Genomic DNA, 18,606 nt, shown 5'->3' with positions numbered 1-18,606 from the left:
TGAGAAGACTGGTTACCTCATCTCACCGTCAGACCCTAGAGAATCTGTGTTTAGAGATGCTAGCAGACACAGGCAATCCTTTAAGTGTTTGTGCGACACGTCAAGAGCTGCATGCCATGAATGTTCACGAAAGACTCCGAACCTGGACCGTGGATCAATGGAAATCAGTCCTGTGGAGTGACGAGTCACGCTACACGCTCTTCCAGTCTGATGGACGTGTTTGGGTATGGAGGATGCCTGGAAGACGCTTATTACTTGAGTGTGTTGTCCCAACAGTGAAGGTTGGAGGTGGCGGTATCATGGTCTGTGGGTCCTTCTCCTGATATGGACTAGGTCCACTGATGGCAGTGCATGGATCCATGAATGCTGAGTCCTACATTGATATTCTGAACAATTCTGTGTGTCCTACATTGTGGCAATTTTATGGCACCGGTCCTTACACCTGCAACATGATAATGCTCCATGTCACAAAGCAAGGATTGTGAATGCGTGGTTTGAAGAGAATAACATTGTAACATTGCAGTGGTCAGCACAGAGCCCGACCTCAACCCGATAGAACATTTTTGGGATGAACTGGAATGCAGAATTAGGGCAAGGCCAAGATGGCCGTCGTCAGTTACTGAGCTTACTAATAATGCTTTAAAGAAGGAGTGAGAACAATACCACCAGCTTTCTACCAGAAATTATTAGAAAACCTTTCACGACGCATTGAAGCAGTCATTAAGGCAAAAGGCGGGTCAACACGCTAATAATGTCTTGGAATAAAGACAGGCTTTATTCATAACTACCGTGTCCCATGACTTTTGATAGGATAGTGTATATGTGGGCATAACTTTCAATAGTAAAAATAAACACGAGGTACCATTGCCGTTATGTAACTTCATCACTACCATGGGAACATGTACATCCTCCGAAATAGTACTGCCATGTACCAGTACGCAGAAAATTTACCAGTTTCAAATAATCAATGAAATATTAAAACGTGTAAATTATTTTTTAATTGTGTATCTAAAATAAATCTGACACTGAGAAAGTTATTTATCTCTACAGATGGCGGTGTAAGAGCTAACAGCAGCTGTTGTATCTTGTCGTAGCTAAAGTATAGACCACTTTGACTATCCCTTAGTTGTTTCAAATAATGTATCTAAATAGTTGCGTCATTATATTTAATATTAAAATCACTTTTAGCAATAGAAGTTTCCTGGTAATTTATAAACCAATTTTTATTGGAATCTACATTTCGACACTGCGGCTTCTTCAGGACCTTTACAAAACTAATAATACGTTTTGGTAAAATCCAAATTTTTTTATACGTTATCTGGAGATTATAAGTCTGTTTGTTTGTTTTTCACTTAAATGACGCAATGTCTAAGTCTCTCCAATGTGGACTAAAAATATTACAATTTGTTGATCTGATAAAAGAAATTCAAATTGACTGGTATCACGGGAGATTTAGAACATTATTGGAAATAAAATAAAAATAAAAAGTTTGTCAAACAGGAAATTCGAACATCAAAATAGATGTATGAAAAAAGGTTGGGTGAAAATATAAAAATTAACAGTAAGGACGATTTCTTTTAACACATTAAGGGTAAACAAAATGTTAGGATGGGGGTAGGACCTTTGAGGGATGATAATGGAAGACTCGTATCTGACGATTATAAGATGGTTGGGTTATTAAATTCCACTTTTTTTCTTCAGTTTTTATTAATGAAGATTTAAGCAATATTCATCATCTTGAACAGTTGATAGAATTAATATGATCATCTTGTTCGATCTTGTTTTCATCTGAGCTTGTTAAGAAAATTAATTGGGAAGCTTAGAGCGATAAGGTTCCTGGATCAGATAATATTTACCCAAGGATTTTGAAGGGGGTTAAGAATTGGATATGTGAGCCACTTGCTAGTATTTTTTGCTAGTCCTTGATTAGTGGGCAGGTGCCAGAGGATTGGAGGTTAACTAATGTCACTTCTCTTTTCAAGGGAGGTGTTAAAAATTGTCCCAGTAATTATAGGCCTGTTAGTTGTGGGAAAAGTTTTGGACAGCCTGATAAAAGAATGCTTTGCAAAGTCATTTAAGAAAGTTTAGAATTTTATTTGATAGTCAACATGGTTTCACTAAGGGAAAATCTTGCCTTAAAAATATTTTAACCTGCTTTTTTGAAAAGGTTTCTGCTTATGTAGATGAGAGTAATGGTGTAGATTTGATGTATCTGGATTTTCAGAAAGCATTTGACAAGGTGCCACATAAAAGGCTTGTAAAAAAATTAGCTCTATAGGTGTAGGAGATAAGTTAGCAAATTGGATAGAAGAGTGGCTGGATGGAAGAAAGCAGAGAATTATTACAAATGAAGTTCAGTCAAACTGAGTTAATGTCACAAGTGGGATACTTCAGGGCTCAGTCTTGGGACCTTTGCTCTTTTTGATTTACGTCAATGACATAGATGAAGGAATAGTCAATAAATTACTTAAATTTGCAGATGATATTAAAGTCTTGGATGTTGCTAGCTGTGAAGAGGATGCTGCTGCTTTACAAAAGGATTTAGATCATTTAGTGAGTTGGGCGAATAAATCGCAGATGGATTTTAATTATAATAAATGCAAGATAATGCATGTGGGTTATCATAATTGGAATTATAAGTATAATTTAAATGCGAATAACCTTAACAGTGTTATGAAAGAAAAGGATCTTGATGTAGTGGTTGATCGGCCTCTTAAGCCACTCAAGTAGTGTGCTGTTGCTAGTGGTAGAACATGTATTCAATATTTCTGTAGATACAACCTAAAATCATACAAGTCTAAAGAGGTTATAATTTCATTGTATAGGTCATTAGTTAGTCCACATTTGGAGTATTGTGTTCAGTCTTGGGCTTATTATCTTAGGGAGGACATTGAATTGTTGGAAAGGGCTTAGAGGAAGGCTATTAGAATGGTGCCTTGGCTGAAGGGGTTGTCATACGAGGAGACGATTAAATCTCTAAAGTTGTTTTCTCTTGAAAAACAAAGTGTTAGAGGGGGGGGGGTCTTATAGAGGTGTTTAAATTGTTAAGGGAATTGATAGTATTGATGCACCAGCTTTTTGTTTTTCATACTCAATCGTGAGAATGGTAGTACTAGGGGACACAAATGTAAATTTTGGCAGGTCAGGAGTCATCTTCAGCTAAGATATTTTCATAGTGGTTGACCTTCGGATATTGTGGAGGCACTAAATTCAAGTGAGCTTAAGAGAAAGCTTTAACTATATGAACGATAAGGGCTAGTTTTGAGGTTTTATATTTTTTATTTAATATTATTAGTTTAGTTTAGAAGATGGAACAGTCTAGATGGACCAATATGTTAATTACTATTTGAATATTTTTTTTTGTTTAATAACAAGTCGCCCCCCAGTGGCACAGCGGTATGTCTGCGGACTTACAACGCTAGAATCCGGGTTTCGATACCCGTGGTGGGCAGAGCACAGATAGCCCATTGTGTAGCTTTGTACTTAATTACAAACAAACATATAATGCCAAGTCATCTTAGTTGCATTGTGTAAGAAGTATTAAATACAAATGAATGGACTACTACTCTGTTTCAAGGTAAGCATAATAAATGTTAACTTTTTTTTTTCACGATAAACATTAATTATTAATTCCAGTTGAAATAGTTTAGTTTCGGATGCTGATTAATTCAATTAGTTTTTAGTCATGAGCAATCTAAGTTTTATAAGAGTTTGAGAAATTTTACGATGTATTAAAGAATAATTAGTTCGTAGTTTGCTGCGGTAAGTCTGAGGATTTATAATGGTAAAAATAGGGGTTCGATATCCGCGATGGACAGAGTAGACATATCTCGTTATGTATCTTTGTGCTGAACAACAAACACAGAAAGAAAGAAACAAAATATAGAGTGCTTTATTTATAATATCGGCCGTTATACTTTTTCAACCTTGCCACTAGTTTCAATAATTGGTCCTTTTAATAACGGACAGTTAACTTTTTGTCGTTCATTTGGTTGATTATTGAACTTGTGATCAGTGATAGTTTATTTATCTTAATTTTTACTTAAGTAAATACTACAATTATACTTTAAAATGTTATTGCGTCCATATTTACTGAATTATTAATGTAACCAACTTTTCTTGCGACAGATTTTGATAATTTTGTAAGGTAAGTCAACAGATATTGAAATTTTATTAAGGTGTAATTTATTTAGTTTTGGAAACAATTAAAATTTAGAACTGCATTTTAAGTATCCCCTCCTTATACTAAGCCATCCGATTTGTCAGCGGTAAGTTTACAGACTTACAACGCCAGAATCTGGATTTCGATTCCCCGCGGTGCACAGAGTGCCGAAAGCCTATTGTGTAGATTTGCACTAAAACAAACCAAGCCTGATCCTGATACCAGTCAACGCCTTATTCACTAGTTATTGTATTTCTTTTGTTAACTAACAGATCCAAGATAACTTTCGAAATAATAATGTCAGAAAACACGTAGGTTCAAGAAGTCTTGATACAAAATGATAAAACCTTATAACCCGAGCGCTTTCGAAAGATGGACCTTTCTTCTTCAGAGTTTATCTCTGAAGTAGGAAGGCCCACCTTTCGAAAGCGCTCAAGTTATAGTGTTTTTATCATTTTGAAATAATAAGGTATCCACAGGATTTATTCAGTTGGATATTGTACTCCGGTAGGTCTGCGGTAAGTTTCCAGGCTTACAATTCTTAAATGCGGGATGTGATTCCCTGCGGTAGACAGATCGTTCATAACCCATTGTATCACTGTACGCCAAAAAACCAGTAACAGGAACAACAGTTAGTTATTGTGTTGTGGAATGCAGGTGAAAGTACCTACACTGACATCAGTTTGTACAAAAAGAAATCAATTTATTAACACACAACAAAAGTTTTCAACATTTTCAAAGTTATGATAAAACAAAATAGTTATATCTGTATGTACTAACACTGTATGCGTCCACTGTAAAGTGATACCTAATAGTCCAATATTTTGACGTTATTTTTTGACGTCCAGTATTTCGACGTTATTTTTCTACAACCACAAGTTTAACTTGTATACTTTGTTTGTTTCTATGGCTACCGTAATCAGTAAGATCGGACGTCATGCTAGGTGTAATTACTGTTGGGGAAGGTTGAACTGTTCTCCAGTGATGCATTAAATGGCCTTAGATCAAAACACAAGTTTTATCTTGACGGCATTTCTAGAGAAGATTTAGATTTTTTTGTTTCATATGGTAGAACGTAGTTTTTTGAACTTATTTTTCTAAAGATTGGCAAAAAGTGCTTTTTCACTTTTGTAAGTTATATTCTCTATAGAATTCTGTCACAATATTTTATCTTCAAAAGTCCCACCGGTTGTCAAAAAAGCTGAGAAGTTTGGGGGAGGGGAGAGGAAAATGTTCAACGTTGTTGAGTTTTTAAGACTGTCACTAACAGTTTAATCCTCTCGTGGGTCAGCGATAAGTTTACGGACTTGCAATGCTAATACCTGGGGTTCGATTCCCTACGTTGGCCACAGCATATAGCTAACAGTTTAATGAAAATTATGCTAATCTTTTACAGACTTGGACCTTTTATAGCAGCCTTCCAAAACAAAATAATGTTTATACTCACTTACAGAATAATATAATAACGATGTTCTATTCTATGGATGAAAACGGTTGAAATACAGCGCGGTAAGAAATGTGATTACTTACACGTTCTAAAAACAATTGTTTTTATTTTATAATAAGTGGGTAACTAAACAAGATTGCACTGGTGAAGAACTATCCACCCATATCTAGTGTAATATTCTTTGTCACTGGTTAACTATAACAACATTGTGGTGGTAAAAAGTATCAGTATGTATTGAGGGTTAATCCCACGATGCTCTGGGTCATGTTCTACCTTGGAATTAATTCCCCCATCGTCATCGTATTCACTATGATGAGCTCGAAACCGCAATTTTCATTGTAACATGCTTTTGAGAAATACGGTCAAGTTAACCCTACATCACGCATTGTGACAAACATCCCACAAACACACTTGATTGTAAGTGGACGTCGGCTTCCAGGATCGCTTTATAGCAGACGATAAGCACAAATATCTATTGAACTTGCAACAGGGGGTTTGATATGTTTGTGGTTCGAATGGGATTACCGTTATTCTAGTTCCTTCGACCACTTTTCTCATGAAAACAACCTTTAATTGCGGGTCGCGACTGGAAGCTTGTGAGCCTTTGTGAGTTTCAATTCCGGGTTTATAATGTCTACCTCCATCGCAACTGTTTTATGCGTTGGAGGGATCTGTTTCGTAACCATAGCCTTTCCTTTGCAGATGAGAGCATTACTTTGTATTGTTTGGGGTGCGATTTTGAAACTCATTTCTCCCAAACACTCTGTTGCGCAATTTTTCTGCTTGCTTGGATACAGTGATGCCACCTTTCATCAAAATGTTGTCCTTTAGTTCCGTATTATCGTTTAATAATATCGTTGTGCAAAAATATTGCTTTTTTTTTGGGGGGGGGGGACGGAGATCGCCTAACCCTGTAGCCGTACATCTGACCTGGCAATGTCTTCCTGTGGAATGATCGAGAAGATCCTGTTTATGTCGAAGCTAAACATTGACTCCATGACGCAACGCCTTGCATCTGAAGCAAAATACCACTGCTTTAGCATCGGCAAATCATTCTTACAAAGTGTAATTAACCTTTGTAATAATAATTATTATTTTACCCCAGTCTAGCTGAATGACTTTCAAACAGTTTCCATCATAGGTACACAAGTCTCATAGTTTCATAAAACAGTATGATAATAGAAGTAATAAAACAGTAAAAGAAAATAACTAAAAAAAAAAAACTAAGATTAAACTAAATATCACTGTTTCATAAGCCTAAATTTTCTGCCTCCCCTCCCAGTGGTTTGTTTGTTTGTTTTGAATTTCGCGCAAAGCTACACAAGGGCTATCTGCACTAGCCGTCCCTAATTTAGCAGTGTAAGACTAGAGGGAAGGCAGCTAGTCATCACCACCCACCGCCAACTCTTGGACTACTCTTTTACCAACAAATAGTGGGATTGACCGTCACATTATAACGCCCCCACGGCGTTCGGTGTGACGGGTATTCGAACGAGCGACCTGCAGATTGCGAGTCGAGCTCCCTAACCACCTGGCCATGCCGGGCCTACCTCCCAGTGGTACAGAAGTAAGTGTGAAGGCCTATAACAATAAAAGTCGGGTTTTCATACCCGTGCTGTGTGTGTAGCTTTGCGCATAATTACAAACAAATAAACACTTAGAAAAATATTTTCAAACCTTAGTAATCTTTAGCGTTAAGTAAAATTTTCGATTGTGTTATTTTCTTTGCTTTTGCAAACGTCTGAGAAAAATCTATTGAATATATCACTGTTAAACATTTAGCTGATAACATTTAACCACTGCTCAAACACGTTTTCTGATATTCTCTAGAACAATTTATCTTTTTTTTCCTTGTAGCTTATTTTAGCTGTTTCTTTTTGTGTAAATATTTTCGAAAGCCGAGTTTATAGTAAAATCAAAGTTGATTTCCAAATTGTGGGAAAAATAAAATAGGAAACTGAAACTCCCAGCAATGATTAAGTAGATCAGGTGTTCCAAATTTAGAGTGCAGAGCTTTGAGTAGTTTATGGGCTCAAGTTGCATTAAAATAATCACAGCAATGAGTGATTGATTGGTGGGCTCAAAAGGTAGGGAGTCTTGGTTGATTGATGCTATTGTAAGAACATGTACTTAATTGGAATGTTTTTAATTACAACATATGAAATGATTATTATTTAAATAGTTTACACCCTCCAGCCGTGTATGAAGAAAACATGGTCTTAAGAAAGCGTGGAACAAAACGAGCTTTTTACAGCTATAGATAGACACGAATACTTCCATCTAAATAGATAAATAAAACACTATCATTTACCACGTTTGTACAAAAATAAGTCGTCATGATTGCAACATTCTACACAAGACCAACAAAGTTATAGTTTCGAGTAGTCACCTAGTCATTACAACGTTATACAAGATTATTATAATATATATATATATAATAGCGAGTTTTATTACGCTTTATATATGGAAGAATATTTATTAACCCTAGAATTACAGATGATAGCCCTATGGGCTTTTTAAGAATATTTACTAAACTAGTTATGCGCCAAATTGTTGGTTACACGGTCCCTAATAACATGAGTTACACACACAAAATTTAAACAAAAATACTATCAGTATTATAACAATCCCATTAATTATAGTCTTGGGGTCCCCTATGTATTTTACCTTGAAAGTGGGGATTTTCACTCAATTTTCCTTGGTCAGTTCTTTACATTGAGTGTTGGTAATTTGAGGTTGAACTTTACCAATCTTTTTTTTATTATTATTATTGACTTTGAGACTGTGTGGAACGTAAGGTATGGAATTAAGACACATGGTAATGTGTCTTGTGGCCAAAAAACACTGTGTTATTAACAGGAGTGATAATTTAGCGATATTCCACCTTTTGTAGCTAGGACAGTGGTAATCCATGCTATCACATATTTTCAGTGGATGTGCTCTGCTGGACTTTTACTTCACATACCAAACTTCAAGGTAATCCATTAATAAATAACTGAGGTATAACATCACCCATTTTGAGTTTTTTCTTTTCTTCGCGCCGAAAGTGCAGAAACTTTATTTGATAGAAAAACATACTTAACTTATATGGATTTTTTTTTTAATTTAGTACATATAGTTCTTTAAAACCTACAATTAGAAATCTCACTTAGTGTAAATTTTATCCACACGTGCAAAGTTATTTAACAAAAACCACTCAAATGTACCAAATTTTTACGCACGCGTAAGCAAAAAGTCACTTGAGTTATCGGTCTAACATTTTTACTACAGCTTCACGTAGTAGTAAAAGTGGATATTTTTTTTAGGTTTTTGTCATTCGTATTTAAAGACTGCTGATTTATAGTAGCAAAACTATAAGGTGAACTGACGTGCAGACACAATCAAGCTAAATTAGCAGTTTGGAGTTAGTTTTCAAAAGAATCGCATGGGTGGACGGTTATTATTCATTGCCAAATTTGCTAAATTTTACGAAACTCTACTTATTAAAGAGCATTTAGCGTCACGTAATATTAGCTTAAGCAATTAGCATAAATAATGATGATTGATACGGCTGTACCGATTGTATGGGGATGATGACAAGAAACTGTTAATCTAAATTCCATGGTGTTACTATAAAGGAAGCTATTAACACTGTTTAGACAGAAAAAACTACCACCATATATTTTAAAGAATCAGTTTGGTTCTGTAAAGTATAGGTATGTCCCGAATGATTTTGATTACTATCGAGTGTCACTTTCTTATTTGGTGTGGTTTGTTGGTGTATATTGGTAAAGGATCATGATATCTAATCAAAAACGCTTTAGGTGTGAAAACGAGGCACGGCTAAAAAAGGTTCAGCGTGCGACTTAAAGGAATGAAACCAAAATTGGTGGCCAAACTGGTAGCTACATGTATAGCATTGATAATATTCATTCATTAGTTAGCTAGGCCACCATCATGCTCCAGTTGCACAAAAAAAAAAAAAAAAAACGCTTCCTGGCTGTAAAATTCGTATTAATGCTACAATTGTAGCTACCAGTTTGGTTGGCAATTTTGATTTCACATCTTTAAGTAGCACGCTGAATCCTTTCTTGGCCGCACCTTTTTTTCACACCTTAGGTGCTTTTGATTAGATTAAACCTTGCAAGACCAGCGTCTTATTTAATGTAGCTAGTCGCACTTAGTTCGACACCTGAATTGCTATCTGTATACAACATTATTGATTATAACATATATATAAAAGTTTTAAAAAAAATGTTTTAGACCTCATGAGAGATTATTACAGACTTAAGGCTACCTTGTAAAAACGTCTTCATTAGAACTGTATATTTATTCCAGAAAAAAAGACCAAAGACCACGGTAGATCATTCTGGAATAAACACATTTTCTCAGTGGAAGCATTTATTGTGAGACGTTCATCTGCTGTGAAGGTTAATCAGGAATGCCTTAGGACACAATTAATATCTGTCTTATAAAAGACCCTTCTCTAAACTAATCAACCTCAAAAACAGTGCATTTTCACTATAGTTAACCCACCAGCGTGAATAATAGTGCAGGTGTTTATTGATGAGGTAGGTGTCAGCAGTAAACGTCATAAATTATTGTACCGCTAAGTGATCACTGTGGAAGTGCTGACGTCAGCTGAACAGCAGCGGTGCTCGAGCTGCATTCATTATTAAAGTTATGTGACTTTACTTCATTCTTCTTCTAGTTTCGTTAAAACAAAACTCTCATACAAGTTTTATTTTTATTGAAGATTATCGGAAACTTCGACGATATGGCCTTGTTATGAATGGTCACAAGGTATGATTTGACGAAGTCTCAATCTTTAGACAGTTACATTAAACGAGTCTATAAAATATTGCTTCCACAATTTAATTAACTTTTTTCAACAGTGTAGTTTGTTTATTACTTTATAACAGCTCACGTGATGTGTCCTGTTAATCACTGTATGGCTTATCACATTACACACGCTGTAACTTTTCAACATACTGCAGTTATAAGGTAATGCTAGCTTTAGTAAACAGTGTACTGTCGTGAGAAACAGAGCATGAATCCATGGGAAAAGTATCTTGAAGATGCCAATTACTAATCTTAAGTCTCACGATCTATAGATGGGCGGATGGAATAGTCTGATAATTACGATATTGCTTTAATTTTAATACGCTGCATAATGGTGGTTGTTACGCTACCACTTCCTACAGACGGCAGCGGTATCACAGCTGTTTATCGTAATGTTGCGTTTTTTATATTGATCGTTTCAAGATAATATAGTCACCGTCATGACATCCAACGATCAGATAGAATGGTGTTAATGATGTCCTTGAAAGATAAGTTATTCATGTCGTAGGATACTAGTGCCACCTGGAAAACGTCAAAATAGTTAAGTCACTTGATGTGTGTGTTGTGTGTTACAAACGTTCACGAGAAGGTAGTAAACACGTAAGACGTAACATTAGAATTCTTGAAATTATGTATTAGTAGTAGAAGCTGTCTGTGTTTCGATTTTGACCTATTAATAATACTATTTTACAGGGCAATTTTAACTTCCATTTTATCAATTCCGAACCTTACATTTTTAAAGTTAACTTGTTGTATTTCAATTTTTTTAGTAGACCCAAAAATAGTGATAAAATTGATACTAGACTGCAGATGTGTTTTTTTTACAATCCATTTAATTGGTCCAATTAGAGGCCTTAAATATTCTGAGTATCAAATAGCATTTTTGAACATACTTTTATCTGCCACTATGTTCAACGCAGCTGACGATTTCTGATATTGTCGAAAAATCTTGGCTTTGACACGTGTCGCACAAATATTAGATTCAAAACGCTATTTTGCATGTCCCTAATTTGTAATAAGTACTGGATTCACTAACAGAAATGTAGAAAGAAAGAAAAAAAAACAGTTGCCCTCTAGTGTGATTTTATCACAATTATTAGGCCTTTTGGTTTTATTGATGCATTGGCTTTTGGTGTTAAACTTTGACATTTTGGTCTTTCATTTACATCTATTTCATTGTATAATTGTTTTTTTATTGTTTAAGATATATTTTGTTTGAATGGGTTAAGCCAGACTTTTCAGGTGTAGGAGAATGTTTTGTATTATGTTTGTTTGTTTGTAATTAAGCACAAAGCTACACAATGGGCTATCTGTGCTCTGCCCACCACGGGTATCGAAACCCGGATTCCAGCGTTGTAAGTCCGCAGACATACCGCTGGGCCACTGGGGGCTTGTATTGTGCAGGAGCTAAATCTGTATCATGTTGGATGTGAGAGAGAGAGAAAGAAAGTAGGAGTAAATTGCGATTCTGTTACTCGGAGGACCAATATGTTTAGCTTTAGCCTAGAAAAAGGATTTATAGACAGATAACCTTAATATCTCGCAGAAACCTAATTAACCAATATGTTAGCTTTAGCCGAGAAATAGGATTTATAGCCAGATAACCTTAATACTTCGTGGCAACATAATTACTGATATTTGAACAAAATGGGTGAATAACCTAAATATATCGCGGTAACTTAACCGCGCAGACCTGCCCCTACCCCCCCCCCAAGGTACGCAGAGAGTCGGTAGCGGTTCGCACAAATATGATAATAAGAACATACGAGTCATATCTGATTAATTCCTGGAAAAGTATATAAACCCCCAAAACCAAGAGGATTGCATTACACTAATCATGAAAATAGTGCTAGAACAATTACTATCAATATTACCACAGATAGCATAATTACTCTTACTACCACAAACATCACAGAACACAAATACCAAGCAAACATAAGGCTACACACAGTTATAACTCTCTCTCTCTCTCTCTCTCCTGATTGGGATTTAGGTCTTTACGACCTGGGAAGGTCAGGTTCTGGTAGACCTCTTCCTCTCTTCTGAACTGTTATTATATTTTACTATCTTATTAGGTTTGGGTTTTGGTTGGTTGGCTGGTTCAGTTTGTTGAATTCTATTATCACTTTGCTTTTCAGAGCCATGTCCGTTTTATGTTTTCAAGTTGTATATGTGTGTAGCCTTATGTTTGCTTGGTATTTGTGTTCTGTGATGTTTGTGGTAGTAAGAGTAATTGTGCTATCTGTGGTAAAATTGATAGTAGTTGTTCTTTCGCTGTTTTCATGATTAGTGTGATGCAATTCTCTTGGTTTTGGGGGTTAGTATATTTTTCCAGGAATTTGTAAAATATGTTTGTGACTGCCACTGCTATATTGCTTGTTAATTCCTCTGTTTTAGCATTAATGGGTTTAGTCTTCTTTCTTTTGTTTTGTGGTTTCTTCAGTTTGGGTGTGGGTTTTTACTGCCTGTGCAAATGTTTGTGTGGTAGATTGTTTGTTTGTGTTGGTATTCTGTTGAGGTTCTGGTGTTGTTAACAATGGTGTTTTTCTTTGTGTACTGTTTACTCCATGATTTTGTGCTTGTGTTGTTTTGAATATTAATTATTCGTGCTTTATATCTTTATATTTCAGGCATCCTTTATAGGTTGCCGTGTGTTGCTGTTGGCAGTATGGCTGTGAGTTATTTCTTGGGCATTCATTATTTCTGTGATCTCTCCCACACCCTAGCAGCGTGGGAGAGAGAGCTTTACATGCTGCTGCCACATGTCCATAACGTTGGCAGTTGTAACACTGGGTTACCACTACCGCTGGTATTTTAGTGGGTTCTGCTATGCATCTTCGATACTAGAAAATAATACCATTAGATATTACACTCTGTATATCTTGTGTTTATTGTACGTGTACTTTGATTAGGTTTGTGAGTCTCTGTGTTTTGTTGGAGAAAATCCGTTCGACTTTCGTGAATAGTGTGTTTTTGTGCGAGTTCAGTTTCTAAGGCTTCGTTTGTAATGCTGGTGTGTATATCTTTTATAACAAATGATTTTGGGTTAGTTTTGTTTCCTGGTATGTGTACTGAGATGTGTCTGGGTTTAAATGCTTATTGGGGCCATTCCTTCAACAGGCGGTTAAGGTCAGCGGCCTCTGACCCGTTATATATCTGAATGTACAAATTTAAAAGTAAGTTTTCAAAACTGCCGCACAAATATTACTACCATTAATAATATAGTAAAACAATAAATATTGGAAAATGATATCTACAGTTCCAGTGGGGAGGGGGCAACAAAACGCGTGTTTAGAAAGGTGGGGCGCCATGTAAAAAACGATTGTGCACCATTAACGTAAACAATGTTATTGTAGAAAAAAATGGGTGGATAACCTAACCTAAGTTTAGCTATTTAAGCAATATGAGACGAATTACCAGATTATCCCACGGTAACATAGCCAACACTATTTGAACAAAATGAGTGTATAACTTGAGTATCCCGCGGTAACCTAACCTACGCTATTTGAACACAATGAGGGTAACCTGAGGTTACTGCGGGATACTCAAGTTATACACTCATTTTGTTCAAATAGTGTTGGCTATGTTACCGATGGACGTTTTAACCTAAACGTCCATCGGTAACTTAACTAACGCTGTTTGATTAATATTGGAAGATAATTATTGAAGTTGTGTTGTAAAACTTCTTATCTTTAATTTCAGGTGAAGATTATGATTATACAATGTTCATCAAAATACTGCATTACAGCAAAATCATCACGTGGTCGAAGTCGATATTTTGAAATCCTGTTTAGGGAAAATTTGTGAAAAAAAAATAACTGAGGAAAAATACATCACCGAAGCATTAAGTCAAATCAGCATACAGCAGAGGTTAGCTTGTAATATTGAGTATAAAAACAATACGAAGTTGTCACACCGTCGAAGTTATTCGATATATTTTGTTATATTATACCAGACTGAGAATCGTTTCAAAACTGGATAACTACTCTTATGCGATTGGTTTTGAAGAACATCATACCAGATAATATGTATAAGCTTTATTTGTAAAACTGTAAAATAAAGCAGTGACAGAAATACTGTTTTGTGGGGAAATACCACTTCGTATTGAATTAATGGTGTACAGTACCGCGGTATCAAGAATACCCTTTAACGAGACTGTTTTGTGGGGAAATACCACTTCGTATTGAATTAATGGTGTACAGTACCGCGGTATCAAGAATACCCTTTAACGAGGATACGACCCCGGATTTAAGTAATAATTTCTTAGTAACAAGAAAACCCCTGAGCGAAAAATATACTATGAAATTGAAGTCATGATGTACAGTTGTGAAATCTTGTGATACGTTATCGACAGTAAGATAGTTTTGTGAATCATGTTATACTTTTTGGTTTAGTAAGCTGGCATCATCAAAGTGACAAGCCTTAGAAAATGGTCAGACAGTCGTTGCTCCAGGAAAGTGTGACGTTTAATATGGTTTTTAAAGAATTAACTGTACATAGAACTTGGTATCAAGATGCTTCTAGCCTGCTTTGGCTTGTTGTTTGGATAACTGTTTTGTCACCAGTCGTCCCTATGGCGTCTGAATCCAAAAGGATCGTCTCCTCTGGTAAGTCCGAACTTTTTGTTCTTTTCTTAAGCTTTCAGAAGTGTATCAAAAAAACTCAAGTGAATATCGGCGAACGGCTAATTATTTTGAAGGCTGTGCCGAGTACTGCCATAATTTAATATTGTATTAAATGATAAATATTAAATACTGTATTAGGGTATATTTTTTACAACGATTATTGTGATGTTAAATTATAATACAGCATTAAAAATCACGAGGGGTGGTGGGCATATGAATTCTTCCCCTGCCAATGTATTGACTGCTGCAGTATAATTTTCCATTTCATCCCTAAGTGTAGGTGTTTTCACACAATCTGAACATACGTCAGTTATAGATGGATAGTGAGTATACGACTTACGTTGTTTCATTGTTTTTCAAAGTATGAAGTTATCTACTCCATTGGATATCACCCTACCATTTTAACGTAAAATGTCCACAAGTCTCATTAAAATATGTTCCACTTTAAGTTCCAAATAATTTTAACTTCTTTTGAGTATTAAGCACCTCAGACCTATTACACGATCAAAAACCACTATAATAATGTTAGTTTGACAGACGGTTTCCAATAGTAATCAATATGTGGTCCTACAGAGACATGTTTTCCTTTTTTCTTTCTTTTTTAATTTGGAAATCTATGTCATGTAGTTTCTCAAGTTGATTTATTTTCATATTAATAAAACTAATATACTTGTATTTTGGATTTTTTATAAATACAAACTTTGTTGCTTATCTTAAAATTATTTCATTCATTCAAGAGAGAGAGAAAGAAAGAAAACCAGTAATTAACTTTAAAACGATCAATTTGCAGTTGTTTCGAATGGTCAAGTCTTTGCATTTGTTAAAATTGTATTTGAAAAAGAATGGCAATTCCTGAAACATTTCACTAATTAAGGTTTACAACTTTGTAGCTAAGTCCAACTTTACTTGTTTGTGTTTCGGAGAAGCGTTACAGATGAAATATATTTCAGTTATGGTCGGATGGAAGACGATTGTAATTAATTAACTTTATCAGTCTTCCAAAGATTGGTCATGAAAAACAAAATAAGTCAATATGCCTAAGTGATTAAAAAAAAATCTCACTAGTCTGCAGATGGTTTTTGTACATTAATAACATTCTGTACTTTTTTTATCCAAGCACATTTTGAACCAACTGTCTGCCAACATTTCTAACCCATCTGATAGTTCCTGAGCTTTGATATTTGACAGACAAAACTTAGATTTAAAATGCTATTTTTACATGCCATTAATGTGAAGTCCGTAAAGAATGAAGTAAAAGGAATGTAGAGTATGATTTTATCACTATTATTAGGCCTAATGGTTTCGTTGCTTCAACGGTTTTTGGCGTTTAAAACCGTGACATAAAACATTAAAAATAACATTAGTATTACCAAGGCGCTTGGAGTTAACGAAACGACGAATGACATCCGGTATTAATAGTTAATACAGATTTAGTTCCAAGGCGTTTGGAGTTAACAAAACGACGAATGACATCCGGTATTAATAGTTAATACAGATTTAGTTCCAAGGCGTTTGGAGTTAACGAAACGACGAATGACATCCGGTATTAATAGTTAATGCAAATCTAGTTCCAAGGCGTTTGGAGTTAACAAAACGGCGAATGACATCCGGTATTAATAGTTAATACAAATTTAATTCCAAGTTAAGTTTTTCTCTCTTCTTTTAATAAGGCTTAGACTGATAAAATTAAAGAATGTTTATTGAAGGTAATGAATATTATTTGGCCAACAAGTTTCTAAAGACTAGGAAAAAATTGTACGGGAGTGAATTTTATATTTACAACTTTTTTTTGTTGTTGTTGTTCTTGTGTTCATAGTTCTTTCTTTGGACAGCTGGGCTAGAATTTCGCTGTCACAAGAAATTAAAGCCTTAAGTTATTATCTATGACCTGCCTTCCGGGGCGCTTTAGTTACCCAACGTATTACATCTCTGTCAATTTCCTTCACGTGATCGTTTTAACCGGATCATGTTTTACATCGTAGGCAACTTAGTGTGATCTTCTTGTTTTGTTTTTTAATCTTGTATATGTTCACTTTATTCTACATAGTTTAAAACATTTTCCAGTGGTTGTATATGGTGGAAATGTTCTCTAATCACATTATTTCCAATAAGCTCAAGAGTTTAAAAATGAATAAATAAACGTATGTGACAATAGTACGTCAGTTCAGTACATCGCACAGTTAACATCTTGAAGATAGCTAAGTAATTAGATCTCTGTACTTGTAACTACATTTTAACTTCATACTTTAATAAACACTCCATGGTTACGTTACACCCTTTGCATAATAAATAAATAAAGCACTCTAGTTATGAAACTAATGAAAGTTCTCTCAAACACGCATATGCAGACAATCTTACCTACTAAGTTTAATTTTGCCACAAGGTGGCGCCAAAATTACATATAAGGGGAATTAATTAAACATCAGTTTGCTAGATTTAAACGTTTTGTTCTTGCACGTCAGTGTTATTTAACAGAAATGAAAGAGATATAGTCACTTTGGAAGATTGATGCTCTTAAAGTTGATTCGTTAAGTTAATGGAACTTATCTTAAAAATTCGAAGTGTTAAAAGATATGAAATTTGAGAATAAACCATTTTCGTGTTTTAAATGTAGTATTTGTTCTGTGTTCCGAAACGTACTGGAAAATGTTTTATGTGTAATGAATAATCTATCGTATAGGCTCGAATAACCTTTAACGTTGGTTTCAAGCAAGGAAAATTATCACACCATACGATCTTGAAGGGATGGTAACATGTAACATTAACTTTTGTAAACCAAATAAAAATTATTTGTCTAGCGCTTTGAAAATAATAGTTACTAGTTTCGGTTACCAGAGATCACCAGATGCAGACCAAGTCATTGTGTGTTTCTCTTGTGATCACAAAAATCAAGCAGATTATTACGCCTGTAAAATCCCTGTATGAATAGAAGAAGTATGAGCAGATATTATTGTGATCCAGCCTGAGCTCTACAAGTAGATACTTAAATAATGCTTTTGCCATCTTTCACTTTTCGTTTAGGTATTGACTGTGGATAGACATCTTTCTCAAGCCACATTTGGCTGGGCGTGGCCTAGTAGTTATCATGCCTGGATTGCGAATCTGAGGTTATAGGGTTTGCGTCCCGTTGCTGCAAAAAGGCGCTCGCTCCGTACTTTGGGGTTGGGGTACGCTATAAGAATGACGAGCAAATCCCATTATTGGGTCAAACAGGAAGACTGTGTTTTTTTCCCAAGTCTATTAGATAGTTATTGTATAACATTGCGCGAAAATTCTAAACACACAATCAAGCCACCCACTGCAGCTATTGTTATCATCAGCAAAGTTAATCTCGTTAAATTTCAAGCGATCCCGTATAAAACGCAAAATCCAGATAAAAACGTGTATTTGAAAGATTATAACTCTAAGTCTAAAATTATAACATAATGATATGTTATTGGTCCATCTCCGCTGTCTCATGCTCTAAACAAAACTAAAACTATTAAATAAAAAATAAAATCTCAAAGCCAATCCTTAACATTCATATAGTCATCAAGCTTTCTTTTAAATTC

General features: G+C 35.2%; 1 protein-coding gene across 2 annotated transcripts in view; it reads left to right on the top strand.

The window, feature by feature from the left end:
- The window catches only part of LOC106458671 (semaphorin-2A-like), a 224,757-nt gene that overhangs the window by 27,898 nt on the left and 178,253 nt on the right, over positions 1 to 18,606 (top strand). For both annotated transcript variants that reach the window (XM_022384933.1, XM_022384934.1), the window contains exon 2: positions 14,133 to 15,037. In XM_022384933.1, the coding sequence (XP_022240641.1) occupies positions 14,860 to 15,037 (178 nt within the window). In that variant the 5' untranslated portion in view covers positions 14,133 to 14,859. The remainder of the gene's footprint in view (positions 1 to 14,132; positions 15,038 to 18,606) is intronic.

Source organism: Limulus polyphemus, unplaced genomic scaffold (genome assembly GCF_000517525.1).
Source record: "Limulus polyphemus unplaced genomic scaffold, Limulus_polyphemus-2.1.2 Scaffold499, whole genome shotgun sequence".
NCBI classification, from domain to species: Eukaryota; Metazoa; Arthropoda; class Merostomata; order Xiphosura; family Limulidae; genus Limulus; species Limulus polyphemus.
This window is presented reverse-complemented; position numbering and strand designations above follow the sequence as displayed.